A 27,573-nucleotide genomic window follows, 5' to 3' on the forward strand; every position below is an offset into this window, starting at 1 on the left:
TTGCAGGAAGAGACGGGGGTACATGGTGGCCAATATATAACCTACACTAGGCTTGTGAAAAATGGCCTGAGACAGTGCTAGCGGAAGACCCTGACACCTCCCTGGAAACCATGTATGATGTATCGGAGGGCGGGCACGAAATATCGAGGATATACGAGTACCTGCGAGTAAGGGCAGGGAAGGAGTTGCTTCAATTGAGACAAGATTGGGAGGAGGAGGTGGGAGGACCCATGACGGATGGGCAATGGGAATGGGCCCAGAGGTACCATAAAAAGGTGTCGCGAAACGCTAGATTCCAACAGCTTCAATTGTACGTTACCCACAGGGCTTATTTAACTCCCAGGAAGATTGCAAAGTTTGGGGCACCAGCTACGCAGCAATGCCCCAGGTGTGGGGAGGGGAATGCGGGACTGCTACACATGTTTTGGGCTTGCCCGGAAGTGCACAGATTTTGGGGTGAGGTTAAGACGAAACTGGCTGGTGGGGGGGTGGTGCTGGATGTGGAATCGGCCTGGTCATGCATGCTTGGGCTTTTTCCTAGACCCCGGCATTCAAAACACATAAGCAAGATGAAGGACCTGGCTTGTGTTTTGGCCAAGCGCAGGATTGCTATGGGCTGGAAGGCGGCCCACAGACCTAGGGTGGAGCTATGGTGGACGGACCTCTTGAGGTGGGCGGAAGCTGAATCTGTAGTCTGGTTTGAAGCGGTCACCAGGGGGGGCGAGGAGGAAGTAGGGCCCTTGCTGGCCTGGCGGCAACTGGTGGCCTCTATAGCAAACTCTCATCAGGGTAACAACGGAACAGAGGACCCGGATGATGACTGCCTAAGTACTGTACTACCCAATGATGCTCCCGTAAATGACATGTGAGAACCGACTCTAGTTTAAGGGGGGCGGGGGGGAGTTGGGGAGTTCTAATGAAAATGTGCTGGACTATGATGCTTTCTATGTTTTGAAACAGTTGTAGTGTGTTTGTTTGACTTCATAATAAAATAAAAATATTTTTAAAAAAAAATAAAAGGTAGGTGGCACAAGCAGGCTTGTCGGAGAGTGGGAGGGGGAGTAAGCACCAGGTGACCCAATGACAAGGAGCTCTTACTGGCGTTAAGGCAGAGATTATTGGCAGAGGATCATGCCTGAATAGCAGTCAGATATGAGAGAGGAAGGGGAGAGGTAGAGGATGGCAGCTTGAAGGAGTGCTGTGCACCGTTTTCTTAACACTGGAAATGAGGGGAGAAGGTGGAGATCAAGTGTGCCAGAGCGGCCAGGTAGATGTTGAAGAGCCATGGCGATAGGATAGAGCCTGGAGGAATTCCACAGGTAGAGGGACATATTATGAGGGATCTTTTACCTTCCCCAATGAGAGCCTCATCAATTCATTTTGAAACTTTCTCAATGAATTCGTCCTCACCCACTGCTGTCTGGTTTCAATATAAATTATAGATCGTCAGATTTTTCCTGTAGCTGTATGTGTGCTGTAATTTTTGCGAATCTCATTGCATCTCCACCATTTGAATATATGGGGTTGGGTTGATGATTCTGCTCACTTCTATACCCATACCATTACGAGCGACCATGAGTAGACCTGACAATGTTCTTCCCCTTAGGCCACTGATTGCAGGATTTAGAAGCCATCCAGATATAGCTTATGGCGAAGCCAAGTCTCTTAGAAACAGATTAAATCAAAATCTCCCAATTTAACCTCCTCCTTTTCGGGAAGGTGAGTATGTCCCTCGGTGTTTCATGAGGCCATTGATCGAAATTTACAACATCCCTCTTTAATCAGCTAATTAGATTTCTGCCCCATCTACACAACAGGCAGCCATGGCCTTGAATCCTTCTCGACCATCTCTAAATCTCTCTCCTCTGTGATTTCAACCCTTCTCTCGCTCTCAGAACCTCCTTTGCAGCGAACCTTTATATTAAATGTATGCGTAAAGGGCTGCCCCTTTTCTCTGAGCTCTAGTTGCTCGATCCCGGCTGATGTCCTGGTAGTGGGGCTGAGAACACCATTACCATCCTCCTCACGTCTCCTTAGATCTTTATACAGCTCAATATATTTAAGCAAATTGCAGGCTGAATGGAGGTAGCAGTAATTTCTTCCTTTTCCTCTATATGAGATTCACATAATGGTGTCAGGTCCAAGCCTGTTATCCCAAGACTAACACTGGCTTCAAGGTGTGAATATTTCACAATTGGGAAATGGATGTGGAGGTACGCTGCGTCCAGCCGAATCTCATTTACAAATTCAATTAGAGCCAGATGATCAAAGCGAATTTGTCTTATGTTTGAGACACAGTGTAAGAGGTCCAAGACGTTTCGTCTATTCAGGGGTAATTCGTCCTCTCTATCCACCATCCTTTCCAATTTCAAACTCCTTGACTCATTTCTATTGGGTGGTTTATCTGGCCCTTTTCCCCCATCTTCTTGGGCTTACTAGCTGTTCCATCACTCCCAATAGGATTCGTGCTTTCCGCTTATAGACCATTTCCTCTGCGGATCTCTTCAAGGCCAATGTCATAAAGCTATCGGCTGTCCCCAAGGGGCCATACATCCACTCCTCCCATACTTCTGCAGCCCTATGGGGATACAAGTTGGAATCCTTAACTTTAAAGTCTTGGAAGTCAAAAGGTGTCTCCATGGTAGAAGGGAGGTCCCTATTTGCAGTAGCAGCTTTCTCTGATAAGGTCCGACATTTCACCTCTTGGATATCTACTTCCGTTTTACGATTCACTGGTTCAGGATCCAGACAATCAACCCTGATATCGGGCTCATTTAATGTGGGCTAACTCGGTGCTCATTGTTTTCAATGGAGTAAACAGACGGGTCCAGTAAGAATGCTAACTACTCTCTATCCGTGGCCTCCTTAGGGCCTGTAGCCACCATCAAAGGTTCCGACATTTGTTCCACTGAGTCCCCCATGTTCTTTTTATTCGGTTTTCTATTCTTGTGTTCACCCTGACCAAGAATAAGGATGGCTGGATAGGTTTCTCAAAAATGTTCTCGAGTCGTTAGATTTTAAGGATTCTTTTCTTCAGCCAATGCTCCTCCTAAAATAGGAATTTCAATGGCTGGGGCTTCCAATAGTGTATTCACACTCCCCACTTGTGGAGGCTCTTTTTCTGGTTCTTATATAGTCGATTCTCGCACCGCCTGATACGGTTGCGATTCGGGTAGCTCCTCCTGTCGTCGTAAAGTAATGCTAAGGACACTGCTCACAGTATTCTGGACATTCCAAAGGCTTTCCTTATATTTTGGCCCAGATCTTCCCTCTCCTTGACAGCTATGATATAGCCCTCAATAAACAGAATTTTTGGATGTAGCATAGCATTCAGAGTTGCCTGATCCTCCATGTTATCGTTAATAGATTCATAAAGTTTCAGGAAGGGGGCCAGTCATACTCTGTGAATCCAAAACAGTGAACCTGTCTCTGCCAGTGTGGCTTCCTTTTAAGCCATTCCCCCCACCCCTCCTGTGTTGGATTATATATGAGGAGTAATGAAGAATTGATGGCAATAGGTCCCCTTGCCCTTCCACTTCTTCATGGCTGATGTACAAAATGTCCTTTCCATCACCAAGGGTTTTTTCAAGGTGCCCATGAGCAGCAGTAATTTAATGGCCACACTCCACCCGTTTTTCATTTGGTGGTGTTCCTAACCCCTCAGCCCCCAAGGGCTCAGTCGCCTGGGCCCTTAAACAACCAGAGTCCACCATTTTAATCATTCTTTCTATTCTGGCGATATCAATCCTTAATGAGGTTTCGACTGTTGGTTCATTCAACTTGCCCCCCGAAGAGCCTTCATAGTTCGGAGTGCTAATGCCAGGGGCAATATGTCTTCCAACCGCCCTCTCCAAGGTACTGTGTCCTTCCAATCTCACTTGTAGTGCTCGGCTTTCTCCCCCAGCCGCTTTCCTCTTCTCAAACAGGAACGGGACAGGCGCCTTGAACAGCACTTTGTTGGGAGCGTTCAGGTGAAGGGACAGCTATGGCTTTTCCCCTGGCATTGTTGCAACTGATGCCCCCACTAACCCCTCCACCCTTTCCAATAGTTCATTGTTTGCTATATGTCCCGTGTTTTTCTGCACCCATTCTGGTTTCTTTAAAGCGTTATTTTGCCCCTGCTTTTTTCAGCCACTGTGATTTTAGGCAGCAGTGATTTAGCAACCTCCAAGGTCAGCTCATGGATTTTGGTTTTCTCAACACTCTTCTGGGGGTGGAGGCACTAAGCACTTCTTCTTGCATCACCCCCTGGTCTCCCCCTTTGGGCTCCAGCATTGTGTGAATTTGTCATGTCACTCCCTTTGGCTCCACGACACCCTCAGCTCGGGCTCCAAAATCCGAGCAGGGACTCCCATGCCCTCCCGCCCTTCTTTGCTGAGGGTGATTTGGGGAAGGAATTGGGGGGGGTCTGAGTCTTTCTGCATGGATCATAACTTTTGTTGTGCCGCAATCCTCTTCAGAAAGGGCTGGCAAAGTCTTTTCCAGCAATTGTTGTGGCCTGTTGCATCTATCTTCGACCCGCCCCATCCCCTACACTTAAAGAGTTTTTTATCCGGTTTGGATACATGCCGGTTGCCTGAATTAGCTACAACTGTAGACCCGCTGTCAATTAACAGTTTGGGACCTGGGACCCCCACACAGGCAGTTTCCCAAAGTCCCTGAGTACCAACCCCCTTCACCGATTCTAGAAACACACTTTCTGGAACCGCCACGAACACAGCAACTTCGGATGGTTTACACCGCACAGGCCAGCAGATTGTAGTCACATAATCCGGGCTCAACTTCAAGTTTGAGGCCCCAGGGCAGTCTTACCTCCCTGAAGTCCAGTTGAATGTCCTGTTGAAAAAGCTACACACTTTTCCTCCATTGACTTTGATCTTGGGCTGACAGTGCCGCCACCAACAGCAGTCTGCTTTACAGAGCCACTTCACAGGTTGCAACCCTCCTCCCACGTTTGTTTGAGCATTAGAATTCGGGAAACGGAGAACATATTGACTTACACAGAGGTTTCCTTTTGTATTACATGTTTAGGCTCATGAAACAAGCTCATGAGCAACCACAATGGAGATGTATGCCTTATTACTTTTGCAAAACTGCATAGAATATTGGAGACTATTTGTTTTGTTGTATTGCAAGTCAGATGGGGAGATGGTAATTCTCTATTCCATTCTCAACTAACTCTTCTTCACATTTCATTTTAAATTTCCATTCGAGGTTGTGAACGCAAGTTTGGTTCTTGTATATGAAATTGGTATAAAAATGTAAGTACAAGTTGATAGTAAACAACCCATTCTTCCATATCAAATCTGACTTGTAAATCTTTTTTTTTTTGTTTTGTAATAATTGTCTCTCAATGCTAATTCCAAGCCAATGAGAACACTTTGAATTAATCCAAAACATTAGCACTGGTACACCGGTTAACATAGGGCCTTAGCAGTTACAACACAGCTCTCTATATGAGGCTCGGAGAAAATAATTAAAATAATAATAAATACATGTATTCTGTCGTTGTCACCCCCATGTTTGTTATCATGGGGAAACACTTGTGTATAGGCGGGTTACAAAGGCCATATCATATCATAACCACAGCAGCAAGAATGCTCTCTGGCGACTCCCGGCGGACATTGGCGAGTGACTGGACTCACTGCCAGACACTGCGCCGATGCTCCGCACCGCCTTGTGGTCTTTATAGAGTTTGTTAAAGACACAGCAGCTCCAGTAACTCAATACAGGGCTCCACACTCATCCATCAGACAATTCAAAAAGGTGCTTTCCAGGACAAGCTGAGATTCCCCAAATTCTTGCGTCAAAACTTGAAACAGCAACGCTACTGCATGGTACCCAACGTTTCGGGTGGCCAGTCCACTGGATGTCCAAGTGACACTTCTGAGACGGCTTGCTTGCAGGGTTACGAGGAGGCGTCGAGAATGATTAGTCCCACCACTCCAACGGTTCAAAGCACCTTCACAGATCTTCTGAGATCAAGCTTAGTTCAGGGCTCGACCGGGACAACAACTGGATTTGGGTGACAGCCCTCCTCAGTGCATCTCTGGATCTTCCTTTGTTCTCCATGGCTCTTCAGGATACTTGGTTCCTTCTACAGGCTTGTTAAAATCTGTTGCTGATCTACTGGAATGGACACCAGGACCTTCCCCATATCCAATGTTAGGCGAGTGCTCGCACCAGGCCCAACAATCGGAAGATCTGCACCATGCATGCATGCACGCCAGCACGGGTACATTCTAGAACCATTGGGGTCCTCATGCTCTCATGCCCACCAGACACCTTGACACCAGTAATGTGAATTGGGACCTGACAGTTCCAGCCCACTTCCTCGATGCCTACACACATGACCTGCAGGGACCTGGGGAAGAAAAAGTTTTCTCAGGCAACTGCATGCCCAAATAAGAAAGTCCTGCACCTGGAAAGGCATGGGGAGGTCCGAGAACAAAATGGCCAAAGGGACAGACAAAAGATCTTGTGGCACGGCCATCTTGGACACCAGCAACAGTCTTGGGCCAAACACGATAAACACGGTACGCCACAGTAAAAAGTTACACAAAGATAAGAAAGAGCTACTACTGCCACCAGTCTGTTCTAAGGCACATTGTACAACCACCAAAAAATCCTGAGAGTGTCTAGGGCCGTAAAACACAATGGCCCCATTGCACGATACTGTAAGGTATTTTACGCAATGATAAAATGTTACCAACCAGTGGCACCAGAGTCGTTAGACTAAGAGAAACAGCGTTTCTTAGTACTAACAGGCTGAAGGACATGCCAATGTCCCCGTAACAATGACCTAAACCCCAGTGGAGTGCAGCTGAGGGCTGTGCTCCACTGTAAAAAGTCAGATCAGGATGCAGAAACAAATGCAAAAGGTTTAGGGGTCCATAGACCATGGAAGAAAGTTTGCTTCAAGAGAAATCTTTTCTAACAGCAGTTGCCCCCTGTTATCTACCAGTGATCCAAATTGACTGTTTTTTGACATGCACCTCACCCCTGAGGGCTCTGTACTCCAGCAAACACCATAAGAATGTACTAGAAATTTTAGAAAACATTTTAATTACAACAATCCTGGGGATTCCAATAATATGTGAACACTTGCAATATTGCGATGTAATAGCTCTATTGTAACTTATTGCGCACTGTAAGTCATTAATGTATTGCTTGTTGCCTTTCATACTAGACCCTCTTCTTGACTCTTCAGCGAGCTTGTTAAGAGACAGTGAAGAGGAAGTGCTCCTCCCTACGTTCAATCCTGGCTCTAAGAGAATACCTTCTGTTCTCCATGTGTCAGGTGAGTGGTAAATGGCTGCGCTGTGTAAAGGATGATGGAAAAAGTGTGTGTTTCTACTGCAATTCAAGTCTTTGTTTCTGTTGTTGCTTTACACTCTGTGGCATTAAGTTTGTTGTCGTTAGCCATCCCAGATGGTGAGTAATGCAAAAGTGGATAAAGGAGGATCCGACTCTGTAGGCGGGCTAATTCTCTTTCATAAACACCACATTTTCAAACCAACACTCTAATCCAAACACTGAACCTTGCTTCTGAAACCATACACCACTGTGGCTAAGGATGCATGAAAATGATGAGTCATGTGAGTTAGTGACATTAATCTACTGAATAATAGCATTCTAGCTTTTCGTTTAACAAGCAAGGCATTAAAGGAATGGTTCGGTAAAATTTTTTGTTGCCCCTACGGGTCGGCCATGTGTTTTTAAGCCTAAGTCGCTCGATTTTGGAAACATTTCCTATGGACCTTACCCGAGTTTTCATCCATTAAACGCACGCAAAAACAGGCATCAGGGAGCTGCCATTTTGTGATAATCATATCATTTCCCCCATCGCCCTGGCTGACCTGCTTTTGCGGCACTAAATCATATCCCCCGCCCCTGAGCCTGTCATCAGCAGACGCGTACCGCCCATTTCACAACGCCAAAGCACGTCTCGTGTCAACATTCGCTGCGCTTCAGCTAATGATGTGACGCCATGGAAATGGCAGGACGCCTCTATCCTCAATAAGTATAAACAGACCGTTTCACAACACACAGCAGCAGATTTTCGATTCCATTCCTCTCTCTGTGTTACTTTGAGTATTCTGTGACTCGTTTCTGTGCTCTGCTCAGATACCTTCGTTGCTTGTAGCCCGTGTGAACAGATACCAGTACCACCGCTATAAATTATTTTAGTTTGTTTAACACACAATGGCTACAATAATGCCCTACATTTACGAGCCTGAGTATACTGAGGAGGAACTACTGGAAAGGGAAACACGCGAAAAAGATGGGTCTTCGAACAGCAGTTACGAGGACGATTCAACAGCTGAAGAGCCTGGACCTAGTCGCATGGACGGTGTTTCCACCTGGTGCATGCAATCCGTGCGAGCTAATGCCAACCGAGGACGAGAACTGCTGCTGCTGTGAAAACTCGGGATGCGTGGCCTACATTTCGGAAGGCGAGCCACGACCGCAATGCATCACCAAGCTGCCAGACTTCAGGGCAGCCTGCCTCACACGGTCCGTGTTGAGGATAATGATGGTGCTTATGCACGAACTTCGCACAACTGTTCGTCCGAGTAACGAGTAAGTATACTCTGCTTGTCATGCCACTCCTATTTCATGGTCTTCTACTATATCCAAAATTACATATACATATCATTGTAACGCATAAAAGTCGTTCAATAGTGTGCAGTGTCTAGATAGCATTTGTCTGAGCAGAATGCCATTAGTTACAAGAATTGTCATTGACAACAAACGTTTATTAAACTTATCTTAGTCATTTAAAAACAGTTTGCTTCATTCCTTTTCACAGGTGGTAAAGGCTGGTGGCCTATCGTTCCTTTACATGGTGGCTTCACGGGAGGCTTGGACACCGCGTTCGAAGAGTAATAACTGCCTGTGCCGTTCGTGCCATAAGAGAAACGTTCCCGAGTGACAGCGGTCAGTACAGGGGATTTTCTCTCACTGTGCTGCAACCTGACCTGTACAATGTGTAAAGTCTTGTATTTTTGTGTCATCAAATTAAGATACAAAATAAAACAACACATATATTTTAACACAGGTTGTTTCGATTTTTTAAATGAATCAAGTGTGTCTCCATTCAAGGATGGACGTCAGACATCTGTGCTCCGAATGGGTGAAGGTCAGGTCGCTGTGAAGCAGGGTGGTCACTATCTAAGCTAACATAATATATTCTCAATAATGCATGCAAGTATTGAGGACACGTTTGTGGAGATGAACGAGCTATGTGCTTAGTTCAGGCTGGTTCACATGCAGGACAGTGATCGAAGAGGAAGAGTGATGTGTTACATTTATTAGCTGTTGCAAATACCTCTGGAGTTTTCCAGTCAGAGTGGCAACGAGGGTGGGGGCCATGTGCTGTGCGCAGTGAGGCCTGGTCACCAAAATGGATTGGAAAGGGGGTACAAAAAAGGATGTCCCGTGTCCTGCTCAGTGGTCCCATCTACGCGAATGTCAACCAAAGTTAACATCACATAAGGGCAAGGGGCGAACCCACTACTGGAGGCACTTGGTCAGAGTTTCTACTGAGAAGTAAAGGATGAGAGGGGCCTGATGGCCCCTCGCTCCCACACACTTGCCTGCATGCCCACCGGCCCATCCATCCCACCCCCCTCTATCAAAGGCGGTTCGCACCCGGGATGAGCGCTGGCATGGGGGGCTGTCACGGGCGCAAACGGCCAAGGTGCCAAACAGCATGTACACTTCAAAAGGTATCCCACGCCCAGGGGCCATCGCTCACATGGCCTCCTCAGACCCCTTGTCAGGCCGCCCCCCTGCAATCCACATAAGTGTGTCTCCATTCAGCAGTCTTCCTGTGCCTTATCTGCACGCCCCAGGCCCATCCATCCCACCCCCCTCTATCAAAGGCGGTTCGCACCCGGGGATGAGCTCTGGCATGGGGGCTGTCACGGGCGCAAACGGCCAAGGTGCCAAACAGCATGTACACTTCAAAAGGTATCCCATGCCCAGGGGCCATCGCTCACATGGCCTCCTCAGACCCCGTGTCTCCAGGCAGGCCTCCCCTGAGGCAGACCGCCCCCCTGCAAACCACATAATACCACGACATACACACGTCATTCATTCACAAACACACCCCTGTTTCTAATACTTTATAAACCACTTGATATGTCTCATGAGAACATCTTTGTGCTCCTGAACCTTCTGCCTGAGAAGCACTGAGATCTATGCTAATCTGCTTGTCGTCGTGCTGTCTGTGACCGCTTCGAGCAAACTCGTCAGTGTGCTACCTGTGGCCATCTACCTGTTCTCCTGCAACATACTGCTCGGCCTGCTGAATCCAACTGTTTGTTGGTCAAGGTAAGGCCATGTATCCTAGTCATGTTTCGGACATTTTTACATTTCTATCTATTTGCGATTACAGTACCCAATAGAGCTATGGTCATTGGTCTCATTGCTATTCACTTGAGTTTCAAGTGTTATGCTATCAATAGATCTATTTATTTTCATCTGTGTCAATTGTCATCGAATTGCATCCTTCGGGGGTCCAGTCTATAATGTAAGCATGTTTCCTTTTCGTGCAGGACAGAACATCCAAGGGACGAGTCACATGTTCAGAGTTTAGTCACATAATTAAAAAAAATTCTGTAACTTATGCAAATACTAAGCCGCACATGATAAACTGGTATAGTTCCGGCGACCAAAACAAACCTTGCATTGAGCATGGTATGGTTCATTTACTTTTTTATGACATTTTTATTCATCAAGGTTTTATAATAATCTTGATATTTACTTTTCAGAATTTTCAACAATGCCTGCCTGTTCGATTAGCGGTTGCCCTTCGAAGACCCATGTTAAATCTGAAGGCACTACAATGCATGTATTCCCGAAAACTGTTGATCGTATAAGAGAATGGGTAAGACATTGCGGATATCCACTGGATGAGCTGGAAAGTAGAGTCCAACAAGTTTTAGAGGACAAGAGGGGTGATCAATACCGCATCTGCAGCCGGCACTTTTCCTCGAACATGTACGCAACTTCTTGGGTAACAAAGAAGAATAAACGGCAAACGACACGAAAATTGCTCGCAAACGCTATTCCAACTCTATTCGTCCACATTCCGCCACTGGTGAGTCAAGTGTCCGAATCTAGCTTTAGGACTTGCGGTAGTGTGTAGGTAGCCGAATGGATTAATTGATATTTTAGGTGTTGTGTCCCTTGTAATACTTTCGATATTGATATGAGTGTATAGCTTTTTGAATAATGACATTTATCAATAAATTATTTTTCGATTTTATAACCCCCAAAGGAAATCTATATATGGGCACAGGGAACTGTACTATATTGCGCATTTTCAATAGCATTATTCTCAAGTATTCTGTCGGTTTATATGGCAATTTTTTAATATTTGCATTTCATCATCAAACAATAATTTACCTTTAAAACTGCTTGACTATCCACTGAATCTGAAGCAAGAACATTCTACATCCGTGACGTGCCCGCAGTTATCAACCACTTCTAGCGCGTATCAGGTAATCATACTTGGCTATACCGCTACAGACTTGTTTTATGCATGTCAAGTAATAGTTTTTATGTATCGTGTGATTATTTTACCAATTGTTTGGTTAGTGCTTTCCAATTGATATACACCTTAGTTGTCGTCCCCTGGTGTTTGTTTTCAGTTATAATTAGTGTTATCCATACTAATGCAAGTACTGTCTTTCAGGGAGATGCTGAAGCGTCCACCACATTGACAACAGCCCTAGATGTTCTTCAGCAGCACGAGGTATGGATACTGACAGCTCCATCGACCGCGATCATCAGGACTGGAACACTTGTAGTTTGATTGTTCGACACCATGTTTTATTCGTGGTTAGCCATTGATATGTACCTGTGCGGTCGACCCCAAGTGTGTGTTGTGTTTTCAATATTGTAATCCTTACTAATGCAAATACTATGTTTCAGGCAGTTGTTGAAGCGTCAACCCATGCGCTTGATGCAGAGCCTGACATTCAAGTAATTCCAGGGGAAGCGGGACCATGCGGATACGAATCGGCGCAACAGCTTTCGGAAGTGCGCACCACATTTACAACATCCATAGATATTCTTCAGCAGTACGAGGTATGGATACTGACAGCTCCATCGAGCGTGATCATATAACGTGATTCCATCTGCTATACTTTCTTCCCTATTAACACAAGTACTGTGTTTCAGGGAGACGATGGAGCTTCCACTACAATCACAAGATCCCATTTAGATGATGCAGATGTAAAGAAATCGGAGAAATAAGTCGATTAAATCTGATCATATTTAAATATTCCTTGATTCTTTTAGACATTGCCACATTTGTGGTTATCTCTTTATATGTACCTGTGCCGTCGACCCCAAGTGTGTGTTATTTTTACAATATTGAAAACCATACTAACGCAAGTACTGTGTTTCAGGGAGTTGCTGATGCCTCCTCTTCAATACAATCATTCGTGGCAGTCCATGCAGAGCCAGAGGTATGGATACTGACAGCTCCATCGAACTAGGTCATCAGAGCTCGGATACTTGTCGTTTGATTGTTCCACACAATGTTTAAATCGTGTTTGGCTATTGAGATGTACCTGTGTGTTCGTCCTCACATGTGTTTTATGCTAACAATATTTTGATACACAGTAATGAAAATACTAAGTTTCAGGGAGCCGATGGAGCCTCATTTCGTGCTGTCTATGCGGATACAGAAAATATAGTCGTTGCAGAGGATACGAATCGGAGCAACAGCGTGCAGATGTTGAAGGTCGAGTCAAAAAAGTTGCAAAGAAAAGAAACAAAAATAAGGTTAGTTACAAACAGTTCATAACTTTAGAATATTTTTTGTGCTGGGGACTATTTTATATTTTTTTTCCAGTCAATTGTACTATACTTTATCTTGTGTTTAAAATGAACATCCCTTTTCCAATCTATCCTCTAGTTACCCGTGGGTGTCCGAACTATACATACACAGACAGTGAAGCGAATGAGAGATGTTGCTTGCCAGACCATTTACACTATAGAGGAACTATTAATTCAGACGCTGCATGTTGAGACTAGAGATGCTCATGTCCAATGGCCAGAACATGAAATGAATGTGTCCGGAGAATCCAGTAAAGTTGTAAAGGACCATTGCTACAGTGCGACCGCACCACCACCACAACATGATGCTGGATGTATTGAAGATAGCTCTGAAGTAGTCGCAGATCAATTCACACAACCTACACCCGCCAAAAAATTGCCACCAAAAAAGCTGTCGACATTGTTGTGTTCTCCCATCAATGTTGAAGTAGCAGATGTTGAAATGACAGAGAATGAACCAGCAGCAGCATTTACCGACGCATCAGAACTTGATAGCAGCGATATTTCTTTCAAATGTGGTGATATGTCCTCAACGTCACAGGCCGAAAAAACTTTGACGCAGGATGACAGTCTAATGAAAGAGGGCAAATACATAGTATTCGACAGTTGTTTGATGAATATTATAAGTATGCTGAAATGTGGGCATACAGTTAGAGGGAAAGTATGTGGGAAGCCATTGATTCATGTGACTCGTCAAAAACAAGGCAGTAATGTCAAAATAAATGCCGCCTGTAGATTAAATCATACGTTCTCATGGTCTGTACAACCGATGCTGGGGAAACTGCCAGCAGGCAATCTACTGTGTGCAGCTGCCTCACTTTTTAGTTTGTCCAGTTTTAGAAAGTTAGAGTCTTTCTTTCAGTTTGTGGGACTCCATTTCATTTAAAAATGCAGTACTACAAATACCAACATGATTATCTGTTTCCGGCCATTAGTGATGCTTGGAAAATTGAACAATTGTCTCTAGCAAGTACATTCAAAGGCAAACGATTCAGGTTAGCCGGCGATGGACAGTGCGGCAGCCCTGGATTTTCTGCCAAGTACTGCACCTACCACTTTCAGGACATGGATAGTAAGAAAATTGTGAGTTCGGTGGTCGTGCAGGTAACACAATGTACATCCTCAGTGGCCATGGAGAAACTAGGATTTATAAAATCAGTGGAATATCTTCAATCGAAGGGAATGCACATCGACCTCATAGCCACGGACAGACACGTTTCAATTGCCAAGACATTGAGAGAGCAGTTCCCACATATTAAACATCAATTTGACGTATGGCATCTTGCTAAATCAATCAATAAGAAAATCTCGGCTGCAGGGGGAAAAAAAAGGTTTGGAAAGTATTTCAGAGTGGTCCCAGTCTATCAGCAACCATCTTTGGTGGAGCTCCAAAACTTGTGAAGGGTCAGGGGAAATACTACTTGAAAAATGGCGGTCACCGATGCACCACTGTACCAACGTGCACCGCTGGTCAGAAAACCTACATTTCCACCAATGTGAACATGGCCCTTTGTCCCCAGTGGAGGCACGGAAGAAGAAGTGGTTGAATCCATCTTCACCGACACACAAAGCCATTGAGAAGATTGTTTTCGATAAAACTCTATCAAGAGATTTGAGGGGATTGACAGACTTCTGTCACAGGAGGTTTGGAGGTGTTCCACAATATGTGCCTAAAGTACAGGCCAAAGCGCTTGCATTTCAGCATACAGGGCATGAGACGTCTTGGCCCATAACGAGAATCTCGGCCGTGAACAATCTAGGGCTACGGGTAATGTAAGGATGCCTTGCTACACTAAGGCCTTTTCAAAAAGAAGTAAGCAATGGGTGATCAAACCAGTCTATGAAGAAATGGAGTTCGACTTTGTCAAAAGCCTTATTGTTGCTGTATTAGAGAATCACAGATATGGAATTTTGAACGTTTCTGTGCAGAGCACTGATCCATTGCCACCCGACATTGCCACTGTGCCATGTCCACCCAAAGGAGAGCTGGTTGTGAAGTACAAATCCTGGTTTAAATAATTGTAATACGATTGTCTTTTTGTAAATAAATGTTATTGTACAGTGTACATACAAAGTATGCTAACCCTAACCCCTACCTTCACCATCCTGGGTGGCGAACAACCTGGGTGTCATCTTTGAATTCTCTCTCTACTCACTTCATATTGCTGGTCCTGTCTATATGTGTATGTATATATTTTTGTTGATGTAACTAATTTTCGCAATCTCATGTAAATGCTGCACACTGTTAACCGAGGGGAGGCTTGCGTATTGCAAATAATAAAACAAACAAACAATAAATCTCACTTTCAACTCAACTCCTCGGGTACTTTATACTTTCCCTGACCTTCCCCAAAAAATTAAGTCTCAATAGTTATGGTTCTTTGGGGCTTCAAAGCTCGCAGACAACGAGGACAAAATTGGGGGCCTTAGAACGCGCCAAGCGAGCCGTTGCAGATGGGAGAGAAGCCAGTTCTCATTTGCACATTGAGGCGCAGTACATAGATGGATTCGAAACTTCAAGTTCTCACAGATGGCTTTACTACGGGATGTTGCAAAGAAAGAATGTATGCTCATTTCTAGTGATGGTCAGCGGCTTTGATTTTCAGCTCGCGCCCTGAAGAGGCCCACAACTCGCACTGGCAGTATAAGGTTCTATTGTTTTTTTACCTTGAGAGACAGGGACCATGCCGAAAGAACTTCATTTGAAGGGGGGGGGTGCAATAACGTAAGAGACGATAAGGCAGAAAATTCTGAAATTAGACCGAGTTTCATGTTAGTTCAGTATACGAAAAATCATTGTCAAGAGCACAGTGGGATTTACGGACTGCATTACGCAGAGACACAATGGAAATTGCAAATATTATGTAAGTAACTCTTTAGACGCTTTTATACCAGAATGAAGAATTAATGAATGGATGCATGAATAAATGAATGAATGAAGAGCTAGGAAAACGTTTGTGGGATCGTCCTTGTAGCGGGCACAGGGGCATACAGGTCCACATTCCACACGCATGTAGACAAACAGTCGTTTCTCATTGTGTGCTAACCTCGATTTATTTCGTTACTTTTCGCATTGATTTTAGAGCCGAACATACTCCATTGCACTATCCTTGAAAGCAAATAGTTTCAGCTCGGCCGTAATAAATAAAATGAATAATATTAATAAAGATCGGCTGGCGAGACTAATTATAATTTTTGTTTTCAAAACAGGTATATCCTACCCTACTGCTACTGCCACCAGTTTCAGACCCCGGCAGATGGTTTTTTCAACCGCCAGCTGCAGATTATCGTAAACAACTGCACCACTTTGACGATCTTATGGGACGATCGCCAAGGGCCCATATGCCCTTACGAGGTACTAGCGGCTAGAAGCAACATATCAACCTTTACGCTGGCCTAGTGCCTACTTGATGGAACAGCCTTGTGGTTCACCGTGCAACCAAAGTGCTTCTTTTAACGAAAACCAACACCCTGTATAGCATAAAGGAACAGCGCGTGACTCACAATAAACTTTTACGGATTTGCGGATAGAGATAAAAGAAAATAAATGGCATTCCGAGTTCATATGGCAATTGCTGAATATTCTATAGAATTTAATGTCAAATAAATGTACTTTACCAAATGTACCGTGTTGCTGTTTGATTTTAAAGTACAGTTTCATATTCTGAATTGTGGCGCGCTGTGTTGTGAGTTGATCTGTGTTGGTTTCCGGGTTCTGTGTGAAGTCACGTAGAAGACGACTGAGCGCGTTTGCCTACGCAACACAGAAACGTCATGGAGAGAGGCGGGGAATATGAATGTTTTGATAATGTCAGGCTCAGGGGCGGGGGATATGATTTAGTGCCGCTAAAGCAAGTCAGCGAGGGCAATGCGGCAAGTGATAAGATTATCACAAAATGGCGGCGCCCTACTGCCTGTTTTCACGTGTGTTTAATGGACGAAAACTCGGGTAAGGTCCATAGAAAATTTTTCTAAAATCGAGCGACTTAGGCTTAAAAACACATGGCCGACCCGTAGGGGCAATAAAAAATGTTTACCAAACCATTCCTTTAATGTACTGATCTGTAAAGTGTTATTTGGTGAAATCAAGTGGGGCAGTCTGTCATGATTTTTTGATTATCCCTTCTAGACATTCCTTATTATTATTTGATTGCCAATAAGCATTTTCCCTCACCTTTTGCAATATTGTTAGTTGATGCCAAAGAACTGAGACATGGCATGTAAACATGCACATCTCCATTTAGAACATGTTGGTTGAACTCTTGCCTTCTCCCTGCCAGTTCCATATGTTTAAATGTATTTAATGAAGTTGTGGAGTAAAATGGGTGTCATTGGCACCTCTATGATTCCATGCCAGTGAGAATGCGGTAACAAATTGAGGAGGCTGGGCACAGATCTCCAGATTTCTTTTTGCTCCATATGTGGTACTTTTCGAATGGGAAGCTGATCTGTGGGTTCTCTGATTGTTTTGTGTAGAACATGGAGAACTCGGAGTTAAACAATGCTATCTGGGGCATTCCCTCAGCCACCCCTCGCCCAGTAAAGCTTTTAATTTCCTCATGTCTTTTCTTGTTGCAAGATTCTCTTTAACTTTCTGGCTCAAATACTGTCGGATGTGCCATTGGAATGGACCCCGCTTTTGGAATTCCTCTTCCAACCAAAGCACCAGCACTACCCACTCGTCTGTGAGTGCCCTGGCCATACATCCGTTTGAGATCTAGTGCAATGGGCGTCTTCATTTAAGTATCAAAGCAAAACATTTCCAACTAAAGGGCAACATCTTAGCTTGACATGCTTAAGGTAGACAGGCCAGTCACTTCTGTTCCATCTTGCCCCAGCTACAGGGCTTTTGCTTTTCTTTCTGGCTTTATTTATGGATCGGTTATTTAATATATGCCTAAACTGTGGGTATGAATTTCATAGCATACATTCTGTGTGTGATTATATTCTACAATTTCAAGTATCTTGTGCCCCCTTGGGGGATGAGGGGTAGTGGGGCATCTTTACATCAGGGGTACACATTCCAGGTTGCAAGCTACTAGACAGGCACAAAATGTTACACGCCCCCTCGATTCTCTGTATGGACACAGCATACCATTTCTTACTTGCCAATAGTTAAGCACGACTGCCAATGGCTAGTGCCGAGTGCACATTTTTAGGTCTGTTTACATGGATAACCCCTATGTATGGAGTGGAACATCTAGATGGGACTTAATTAACTCTCAGCTGTTGCCTTCTGTCCATATTGTGCAGGTTTGTTTTTCTGTTGTATTACATTCAAGACAGTGTTTAGTTAAGAATCCATCTCCTTACCTAGATAGAATACTAGCCAGTCAGGTTCAGCGTAATTCCAGAAGCTGCAGTATTGTGACACTGGAAACCAAACAATACATACTAGAAAGGAAAGACCACTAAACAAGATACTTACTGCCATGCACATCTACTGTGGAACAACACCCCACCAGACATCTGCAAGGCTCCAAAACCACTACAGTTCAGGACAGAACTGAATACCCTACTGTTCAGACAGTTCCTTAGGTAGTAGCCCAACCTTGAAGGCACTAGCCATGCTGTCTCCTATTGTCACCCACAGGGCTCCCCTTGCCAACGTTAATAAACCACTTAGAACTTTCACATCACGCCATTGCCTGCCAGCTAGGTTTTCACTTTTGAAAACCCTCACACACATACATACATAAATGCATGTTTACATACATGCATACATATAGAACTACTGCCTACTCAACTGAAATTTCACTTCACCATTTCCTGTTTTTTATTCAAGTTGTGCCCCCTACCATTGCTTTGTTTTAACATGTGTTCACTGTGTAGCTATGTCTCATGGCCTCTGAAAGATGCTTCGATCACTCATTTCTTTAAAGCAATGGTGGACTTTTGGATTTTTACCAACCTTAGGATCACTGCTAAGATGATTGTTAGATAAAAGCCTAGAAACATGTACCACATCTCTACTGGAGAGTAATTTGAAGACCCTCTTTGGCTTGCATTCTGCTTGATTAGAAGGTTTATGGGCATGGGTCCTGGAGCTATTGTGGCACTAGCAGTGATTATGAATGATCTTCTCTCCATCATTGAGCCGGTGGAACCTCCGTCATGGCTCTGTTGGACCTCTCAGTAGCTTTTGAATACATAGACCATGCTGTTCAAGCTGGTTGCCAGGAAATGGATGTCCCTAAAACCTCTTTCTTTGTTTCACTCATTTCCTTTTTGATTATGTTTCAGGATGACTGCAGAAATATGCACTATTAGAGAATTACTGATCTGCAACATTCCTGGCAGCTCCCAGCACGTCTATTTCTATAGGAGCTGATGGCCCTGCAGACCCCATACACATCTAGCATGCAACAGCTCTGAGTCTGTTTTACTTACAACACCCCAGGGGGAAGGGGAAGTGAAAATGACACAATTAGAAAATGCAACAGACTTCAGAGATCTGTTACGAGTCAGAGGATGTGATCAGTAACTCCACTGTCCGTTTTCATTCTCCCTCACTGCTCTATCCCTCCCTCAGACTCTCATAACCTAAATAGCTCTGATCAGTGCTAGGAAACAATTTTGCTAGGATTTTCTGACACTTTTTTCATTTCCTTGTCGAGTCATTTTGAAAACCCAACTAATTGGGCTGAAGAACTTCCAACACTCCAAAGGGATCAGTATCAGGAATACCCTTGTTTGAGTTCCTCTGATAGCATTCTTCTTAGAACCACACCTTTTAAAGGTAGCACTATTTCTTGAACCTTCTAGTTACTGAGCATTTTTTAACTACTCTAATTCTACAAAACGAGGTTCAAGGTGGTTAATTGCTTAACTATACAATTCTCTCCTCACTAGAGACCACCTGGCACGCCCCACATCGGAACACAAATGGGACACAGACTTAGAATTGCAGAATCAGCCAGACACATGGAGGGTCATATGCAAAGCATTATGGAGCTCATCCAAATCTATGCAATATAAAATGCACAATGCAAGATTGCTGATGAAATGGAATTATACCCCCCATCGACTGTCGAGGATGTTCCCTGGTACTTCCCTGTATTGTTGGCGGGAATGTGGGGAGATATGCGACTACTGGCATCAGTGTTGGAAACGTGTTAAAGTCCAGAACTACTGGAAGGAGGTTTTAGGGTGGATCCAAGCAATAGATGGAATTAGTAGACCACTCTCCCAGTTGTTAGTCTTGTATGGGGTCGAACCTGAAGACGAGGACTCGTATAAACTACTCTCCCACATTCCCCGAAACCTAATGCTGGCGTCCAGGGTGTGCTTAACAATCAAATGGAAATCCAACGTCCTTCCCTCGAAAAGAGAATGGATCATGAAAGCCCACTCCATATATGAGGTAGAGAGTCTCACTGCCGCATTACAGGAATCCCGCACACAGATAGACCTGATCTGGTACCTTTTAATATAATATTACACAACATACCTAGATTCACTAAAGGAGGCGCATTAGCAACAAACAGTGATGTCTCCGAAGCAAATTACCACAAACCCCCAGTGGTCCTCATGATGGAGGGTCAAGTATTTTTTGTAGATTGTAGGTATGGTTTCCAACAGTCAAGCTGGATGAGTGGTGAGGATAACTGTAAACAAGTGGTAGTATTCAAGCAATAATAAACTTCCTGGAGATGAGTGAGGGAGGGAGGTAGGAGGGAGAGAGAGGAGGTGGGGGAGATCCTACCGGAAAGTAAGTCATTGTAAAATCCAGTTTTGCAGCTGTCTAGCATTTTATATGTACTTTACATTAGAACTGTCACTGTGAAATTGACACCTGTACTTTGTTCCTAAAACAACTGTTGTAAAACCAATAAAAATGATATTAAAAAAATAAGATAACCTAAATAGCTCTGATCGGTGCTAGGAGGCAATTTTGCTTGGTTTTTCGGACACTTTTTTCATTTCCTTGTCAAGTCTTTTTTAAAACCCAACTAATTGGGCTGAACAACTTTCAACACTCCAAAGGGATCAGTATCAGGAATATCCTTGTTTGAGTCCCTATGATAGCATTCTTCTTAGAACCACACTTTTTAAAGGTAGCAATATATCTTGAATCTTCTAGTAACTGAACATTCTTAACCCTAAAATTATTTCCTCCTTTCTGATGTTCACAAACCGAAGGAGATTCCTCAGAGGATGCCACTCATGGGTACATTCAAACAAAAAAAGTGTATTTTGACCATTGACAGGACTCTAAAATAACTAAAAGTGGGGGGAATGGTTTGCAAGTAAACTAAAACCGCCTCCTTGGTCCAAAGCCTCTCCCCGCCCCCAACGGTCTTTCTCAGTCTATTTGCAGTGCCACTCCATCTCATGGCACATCTTGGCTTGTAAAGTTATCATTCTGAATTCCATTGATTTTCTGTCTGTGGCGATAGGATGATGAATGTTTTTGAAGCGAAGCAAGCACTCCCCATGAAACATCAGTCTGCTTTAGCTAGATCCACAGCATTTCCTAGAGGTGAGGCAGGCGAGGTTTGCTCAGAGCCTGGGTAGGCACTACACTGCTGTCTGGTCCCTGATCATGTCACACCCTCCCTGCTTACCATCCTCCTCGCTGATCCGACACATACTCACCCCCCATTCCCTCTTTGACTGACTCTCACCCTGACAAAGCCCTCTCCAAGCTCCACTCTGCTATATCTGATACTCTTGATATCCTTGCCCCTGTCGTGAGAATCCGCATGAAGCCCAAAGCCTGGTGCAACTAGACCTCGTCACCCTAAAACGCAAGTGCAGGGTGGCCCAGAAGAAATGGTGTGCTTCATATACATCCTCTGACAAACTGGCCTGCCGCCTGCTCCAAAGGTAATTCCGGCTCTCTGTCCTAACCAAGAAGAGAGCCCACATCCAAGCCCGCGTCTCTGTGGCATCTAACAATTCGGCTGAAATCTTTAAAATCTGCAAGGAACTAGCCAATCCTGGCGCAGTAGCTACCTCTCCTGTCCCTTCCCAGGCCCTCTGCACAGCAATGGCTTCGCACTTCATCTCTAAAATTCAGGACATCCTGTCCTCACTCTCCTCATATCCCCTCCCTCCCTCTACTCCCTGCTCTACCTCTGGCCCTTCTGCAGCCACCTCTCCTCCCTCCTTCTCTGCCTTTCCCCTGTTCGCCGCAGATGAGGTTTCTAGACAAGTCCGATCTATGAAAGTCTTGTCGAAACAGGTTCACCCCTGTTCCTCCAAAACTATCAAGGACCACATCGACTCCCTGGCTCCTGCCCTGGCTGATTTCTGCAATCATTCCTTCGCCACTGGAGTCTTCCCACCCCCCCCCTGAAGCACTCCCTTGTGCACCCTCTTCTTAAGAAACCCTTTGCCGACCCCCTCCTGCCCGGCTAACTATCGCCCAATCTCCATCCCTCCCTTCCTGGACAACCTCCTGGAGAAACTGGCCATCTCCCAGCTTAATCTCCACACAGAATCTGTTGGTTGTCTTCATGATCATTTTCTGGCTTCAGAGCTTCCAGAAGCACAGAAACTGCTCTCCTGAACATCCGTGAAGACCTGCTCTCCAATCTTGATTCTAATAACTTTGCGTCCTCATTCTGCTTGATCTCTCTTCTTCCTTTGACACTGTCAACCATGCCATCCTGCTCAACCGTCTCCGTGATAACTTGGGTATCACTAGTCAGGCTCTGGCGTGGCTGACTTCTTTCCTCTCTGACAGACCCTCCCAGGTCCACCTTGGGTCCTTCCTCTCCGCTATCTTTTTCTCTATCTGTGGTGTCCTCCAGGGGTCCAACCTCTCCCTGGATGTTAAACCAATACCTGGCACTCCTTGCCCACCGCATCGACGCTCTCTGCCCCAACTTTCAGTGCTATGTTGAAGACACTCAGCTCATTTTCAGGTTACCCTCGACCTCCTCCTCTCCTCCCCTCATCTCTGACTGCCTGTCTGATATCCAGGAGTGGTGTGCCGCCAATGACCTCTGCCCCAATGCCAGTAAGACTGAGATTCTCCTCATCGGCACACCCACTCCCTCCTTTCCTGTAGCTCTCTGGATTGTCTCGCTTGGCCCTCTTCCTGCTTCCACCTGCAAGGCTAAAAACCTCAGTGTCATCTTCGACTCCACACTCTCCTTCTCTCCTCACATCTCTGACGTCTCCAAGAAGTCACACTACCAGCTGTACCTCCTCAGAGGTATTCTTCCTTTCCTCTCCTTCCCCCATAAGCTCACTGTCTCCAGAGCCCTGGTTATCTCTAGGCTGGACTATTGCAACAGACTCTTTCTAAATCTGCCTGCTTCTACTCTCCGCCCTCTGCAACTCATCCAGAACAGGACTGGGAGACTTGTCCTTGGTCTCAAGCTCAGGGATCATATCTCTCCAGGACTGAAATCTCTGCACTGGCTCCCTGTGTCTGCAAGGATTAAGTTCAAGACCCTCTGCATCGTCCACAAGGCTTTCTGAGGCCAGGGTCCACAATGCATCCAACTTTCTATTTCTAAGCATCTTCCTTCTCAAGTCCTCTGCTCATCTTCCTCCAACTCTGAGGGTCAGATGCTTCTCCAGGCATACAGTGGGGGGGTAGATCTTTGTCCTCGGCTGGGGTCTCCCTTTGGAACAGCCTTCCTGCCTCTCTCAAACCTGAGCAGGACCACCTCAGGTTCCAGAAGCAACTCAAGACCTTCCTTTTCGCTTCCGCTTTCTCTCTCCTCTCCCTTGCTGATGCTTCTGTCTGCTGCGCAAACTGATTACCTGGCCACCCACTGAACTACGGGACCAGGCTCCTGCACGACAAGTTGCCCTTGCACTGCCCCTGGGCCTCCCAACCACAGAATACAGTGATTATAACGAAATACAAATAACAAAATAATATTTAATAACAAAAAATAATCAGATGGAAAAAAATGTTGAATTTTGAGTCAAAATTATATATGGGGGTAGGGTAAGGGATAAAAAGGGTGTGGGGGGTTGAGGTGAGGTAATAAAGCTAGGGAAACGAGGGGTTTGGGGTGGGGGGGCAAATTTAAAAACGAGAAAACTAATTTGACATTTTCTCGTTATTTTTAATTCACTCAAAGTTTTAATTATTAATGTATTTGTTATAATCACAGGGACCCTGACCGCTTTGGGGACTGTATCTGTAACCCTACAGTCCCATGACTCCCTGCACTTAGGAGCCACCTCCCTGGCAACACTTATGTGTTCCATTGCACCACCAACACGCCCCACACACCCAAGCAGTTCTCCTGCACCCGCCTCGCGGCACTTGCATGATCTGAATGATACCAGGCCTAGTAAGATCGTTGTTTGTCCTCCCTCTGTCGTCCCTTCCTTGTCTTATCCCGTATACAAACACTTATGTACAAGTGCGTTATAAATGACTTATCATATCATAAATTGTATTTTTGCATATTATATGGAAGTTAGACTTGCAGAACGTTATGTACTATCTACTTGTTCCTCTGTGGTAGCTCCTGGTCAATAGTTCATGCTGGATACCCAGGAGCTGCTTTTAGATCTAGCTTATCCAATCTCAAGTTCGACCCCTGTGTGCCCCCTTCTCCTCCAGCAGCCACCAAGCATCCTGCTTGTTAGTAAGAAAGTGATGGATTTCCTTAATCAGGGAGTATGCCTCTCCTGTGAATTTTATAGGGCAATGGAATTTGTTTTAATTTTCTTTTTTTTAGCAGTGCCAGCGCCATATAGTGGAGGTTCTCTCACCATTTGTCACTTGATAGTAAGTATTTCCGTAAAGCAGCTGTAGTTATACATGGTGAAAAAATGTCTTGGCTTGTCTCATGGGCAAACAGTCAGACAATGGTACAGTCACATGTACAAAGGCCCCCAGCCAGCCCCGCTCAAACGTTGACCCTTTTCTTGGCCTCTCACCTCAATAGGTGCTTTGTGTGTTGGATGGTCTTGATAAAGTGGAAACTCACCCCTCTTGGAAAATTGGACAGTCCAGGTCAAAGCACTCAAATCACTCCATAGAAGGAATACCAGCACATTGTACATCCAGGCAAAAGCTCCCTGTGGGAGCACACGCCCACGCTGCTTCACTCTCGTGGGTGGGTGCCAGGATAGTTATGAAGGCGGTGTAGAGGGTGGGCTGGGCTTGCGGGCTGCGGCCACAAAGCAACTCCTCTGGTGTCCCTGTTCCTGTGGGAGCAAACACCCGTGCCCCACCCCAGTGGGCTTCACCCTCATGGGGTGCACCTAGTGGGCGGGAGCGGTTGGGAGCGGTGCTCCTCTACCTTTTCTAATTAGATTTTACGGTTCCTAAACTTTTAATTTAAAAATAAACAGTTCCGGAATGGTTTTGTTTTAAAATAAAAGTGTAGGAAGCAGTTGAAACTTGCACTTCAGTACAATATGCACTGACCGTTCCCTTAAACAGCGGGCGCATTTGTTTAGGGGTTAGTATTGCGTGTGGGAGGGGGCGTGGTGATGGGGTTTGTGGGGAGCGGAGACAGCCTCAGGCCAGCAAGGCACTTAGTTCCACTACTTCTTTTCGCACACTTCGAGCACTGCTAATGCCAAGGGTTCCTAAATCAGTCAGTACTGATAAACTGCATTATTTTCGATTATTGCCCCATACAAATAGAGCCAGTGGTCGAAGTGGGCGGGAGCGGTGCTCCTCTACATTTTAAAATTAGGTTTTACTGTTCCTATACTTTAATTTTAAAAAGAAACCTTCCCGAAATGGTTTCGTTTTAAAATAAAAGTGTAGGAAGCTATTGAAACTTACACTTCAGTGCAATGCCCTGAACATTCCCTTAAACAGCAGGCGCATTTGTTTGGGGGTTTGTGGGTAGTGGGGGCAGGCCAGCAGGGAACATAGTTCCACTACTTCTTTTCATGCACTTCGACCAAGCTATAGATGCGGTGTAGAGGGTGGGTGGGGGACTTGTTGGTGGGCAGCCGCCGCAAGGAAACACCTCGGGTGTCCCTGCTCCTGCAGGAGCAAACACCTATGCCCTTCCCCTTACGGGCTTCAACCTCGCGGGAGCGCTGGGGTAGTAATGCGGCGGTGTAGAGCTCGGGCAGGGCTTGTTTGCGGCGGCGGCCGCAAGGAAACTCTTCTGGTGTCCCGCCTACTGTGGGAGCAAACACCCGCACCCTTTGCCCCACAGGAAACTGCGCGGGGTGAAAGGGAACCCCAGCAACTGTTCAAATTGTTCTTCTAGAGCCCATACATTTCCAGGGTATGTTCCAGAGGTTCACAGAGCTTTGAGTTACAGGCTAGATGTTTATAGTAAAAAACATTGGAAGGGTATCTTCAAAGGACAGAAATGGCTGATGGACAGCAGAGGTGAAGGCATGCTGGGTGTGTTCAAGGATCACACGTAGGCCAGACCAGATTTATGTTTCGCAATACCTCTTTATTAGAGGTTTTTACATGAACAAACTAAAGCTATTCTCTCAGGGTCAAGAATGTGTATATAAATCGTGGTCATGCAGTAAAGTCTATGGGGGTCATTACAACCCTGGCGCTAAGGGGTTAACAGCGCCGTAAAAGGCTGCGGCGCCGTTAACCCCTTAGCGCCTTATTATGAGGTCCCTTTGCGGGCCCCGACCTTAATGGCTGGTCTGTACCAGCTGTTAAAGTAGGGACCCGCAAAGGCACTTACGAGGTAATTACGGTACCGCAATTTGCGGTACCGTAATTGCCGCCTTCCCCAGTCCCATTGAGCCCTATGGGGCAAAAATGGGAATGGGGAAGGGCCAATGTTAAATGGGGAATTAGCGCCCCGCCAACCCTGGAATGGGGCGGTATTTCCCCATTTAACATTGGCGGACTCGGTACAATACCGGTAGCAACCATGGTGCTAATACCGCCATTGGTTACCGCCAGTGTTGTAATGAGGGCCTATGTCAGAGTCTCCTGGAAAAGTTTAAAAGGTCCAAGGTAAAGGATTTTCAGTACTCTTCATACAAGGATATGATTATTTCTAGTAGCTCAACATAACAAACATCAAATATGTCGTTATGTATTCAGTTTCTCAAAAAAAACGAAAAGGTCTCTCTCAATCGTGCAGTTTCATTTTTCTAGCAAAGTCGCTGGTATCAGGAGCCTCCTTGGCGATATTCTTGTGTAATGAGTAAGGCAGAGAGGCCGCCTCCTCCCACATTTAAAATCTGCATTAAAGCCTGATCGCTCATTCTATAGGTGGTGTTACATTGGAGCTGGCCTTAAATTAAAACCGGAGCCACAGAAAGGCAGGCGTTTACCCTAAACTTTTATGATGTGCTCTCTAGGCCTTTCACCACTTCCCTCACTTTGGGTCCTGGTTCTTCAGCCCACCAACCCAAAATCAATCCACCCTGTTATCCCACCACAAGCTTGTGCCAGTGAGACCTTCTCTAACTCCTTCCCTCTCTTTCTGGCTATCCTCATGCTTATCTTGCACCTCCTCGATACTTCGACTCAGGCTCATTCCTCCACAAGTCTCAGACTTACCCTTGTTTCATCTCTCAGTTCCCCGTTCCTTGTACTGCTCTTCTACTCCCTCTGATCAACCTTTCCTTCCCCACCTCTCTCTTCTGATTATCCGCGTCACCTATCCACTTTCTCCTTCTCTTGAATTGTCTCCTCATTGTTCACCTCTTTCTCTTTAGATAAGTCATCCTTCGGCACATCTCTATTAAGGGTTGGCTCCTTCATCCACTCCTCCATGATCTCTCTCACCACCTTCTCCATTAACACCTCGCTTTGCAGAATTAACGTAACTGTCTCTCTCTTCAAGT

The 27,573-nt window shown here is 45.3% G+C and overlaps 1 protein-coding gene across 4 annotated transcripts in view; it reads left to right on the forward strand.

Moving 5' to 3' along the window:
- LOC138567628 (uncharacterized) overlaps window positions 1–27,573 on the forward strand; it is a 534,099-nt gene that overhangs the window by 296,391 nt on the left and 210,135 nt on the right. For all 4 annotated transcript variants that reach the window (XM_069646054.1, XM_069646055.1, XM_069646056.1 and 1 more), the window contains one exon: window positions 7,190–7,300. In XM_069646054.1, the coding sequence (XP_069502155.1) occupies window positions 7,190–7,300 (111 nt within the window). The remainder of the gene's footprint in view (window positions 1–7,189; window positions 7,301–27,573) is intronic.

This window comes from Ambystoma mexicanum, chromosome 2p (assembly GCF_040938575.1).
Source record: "Ambystoma mexicanum isolate Mex_15411 chromosome 2p, UKY_AmexF1_1, whole genome shotgun sequence".
Lineage (NCBI taxonomy): Eukaryota > Metazoa > Chordata > Amphibia > Caudata > Ambystomatidae > Ambystoma > Ambystoma mexicanum.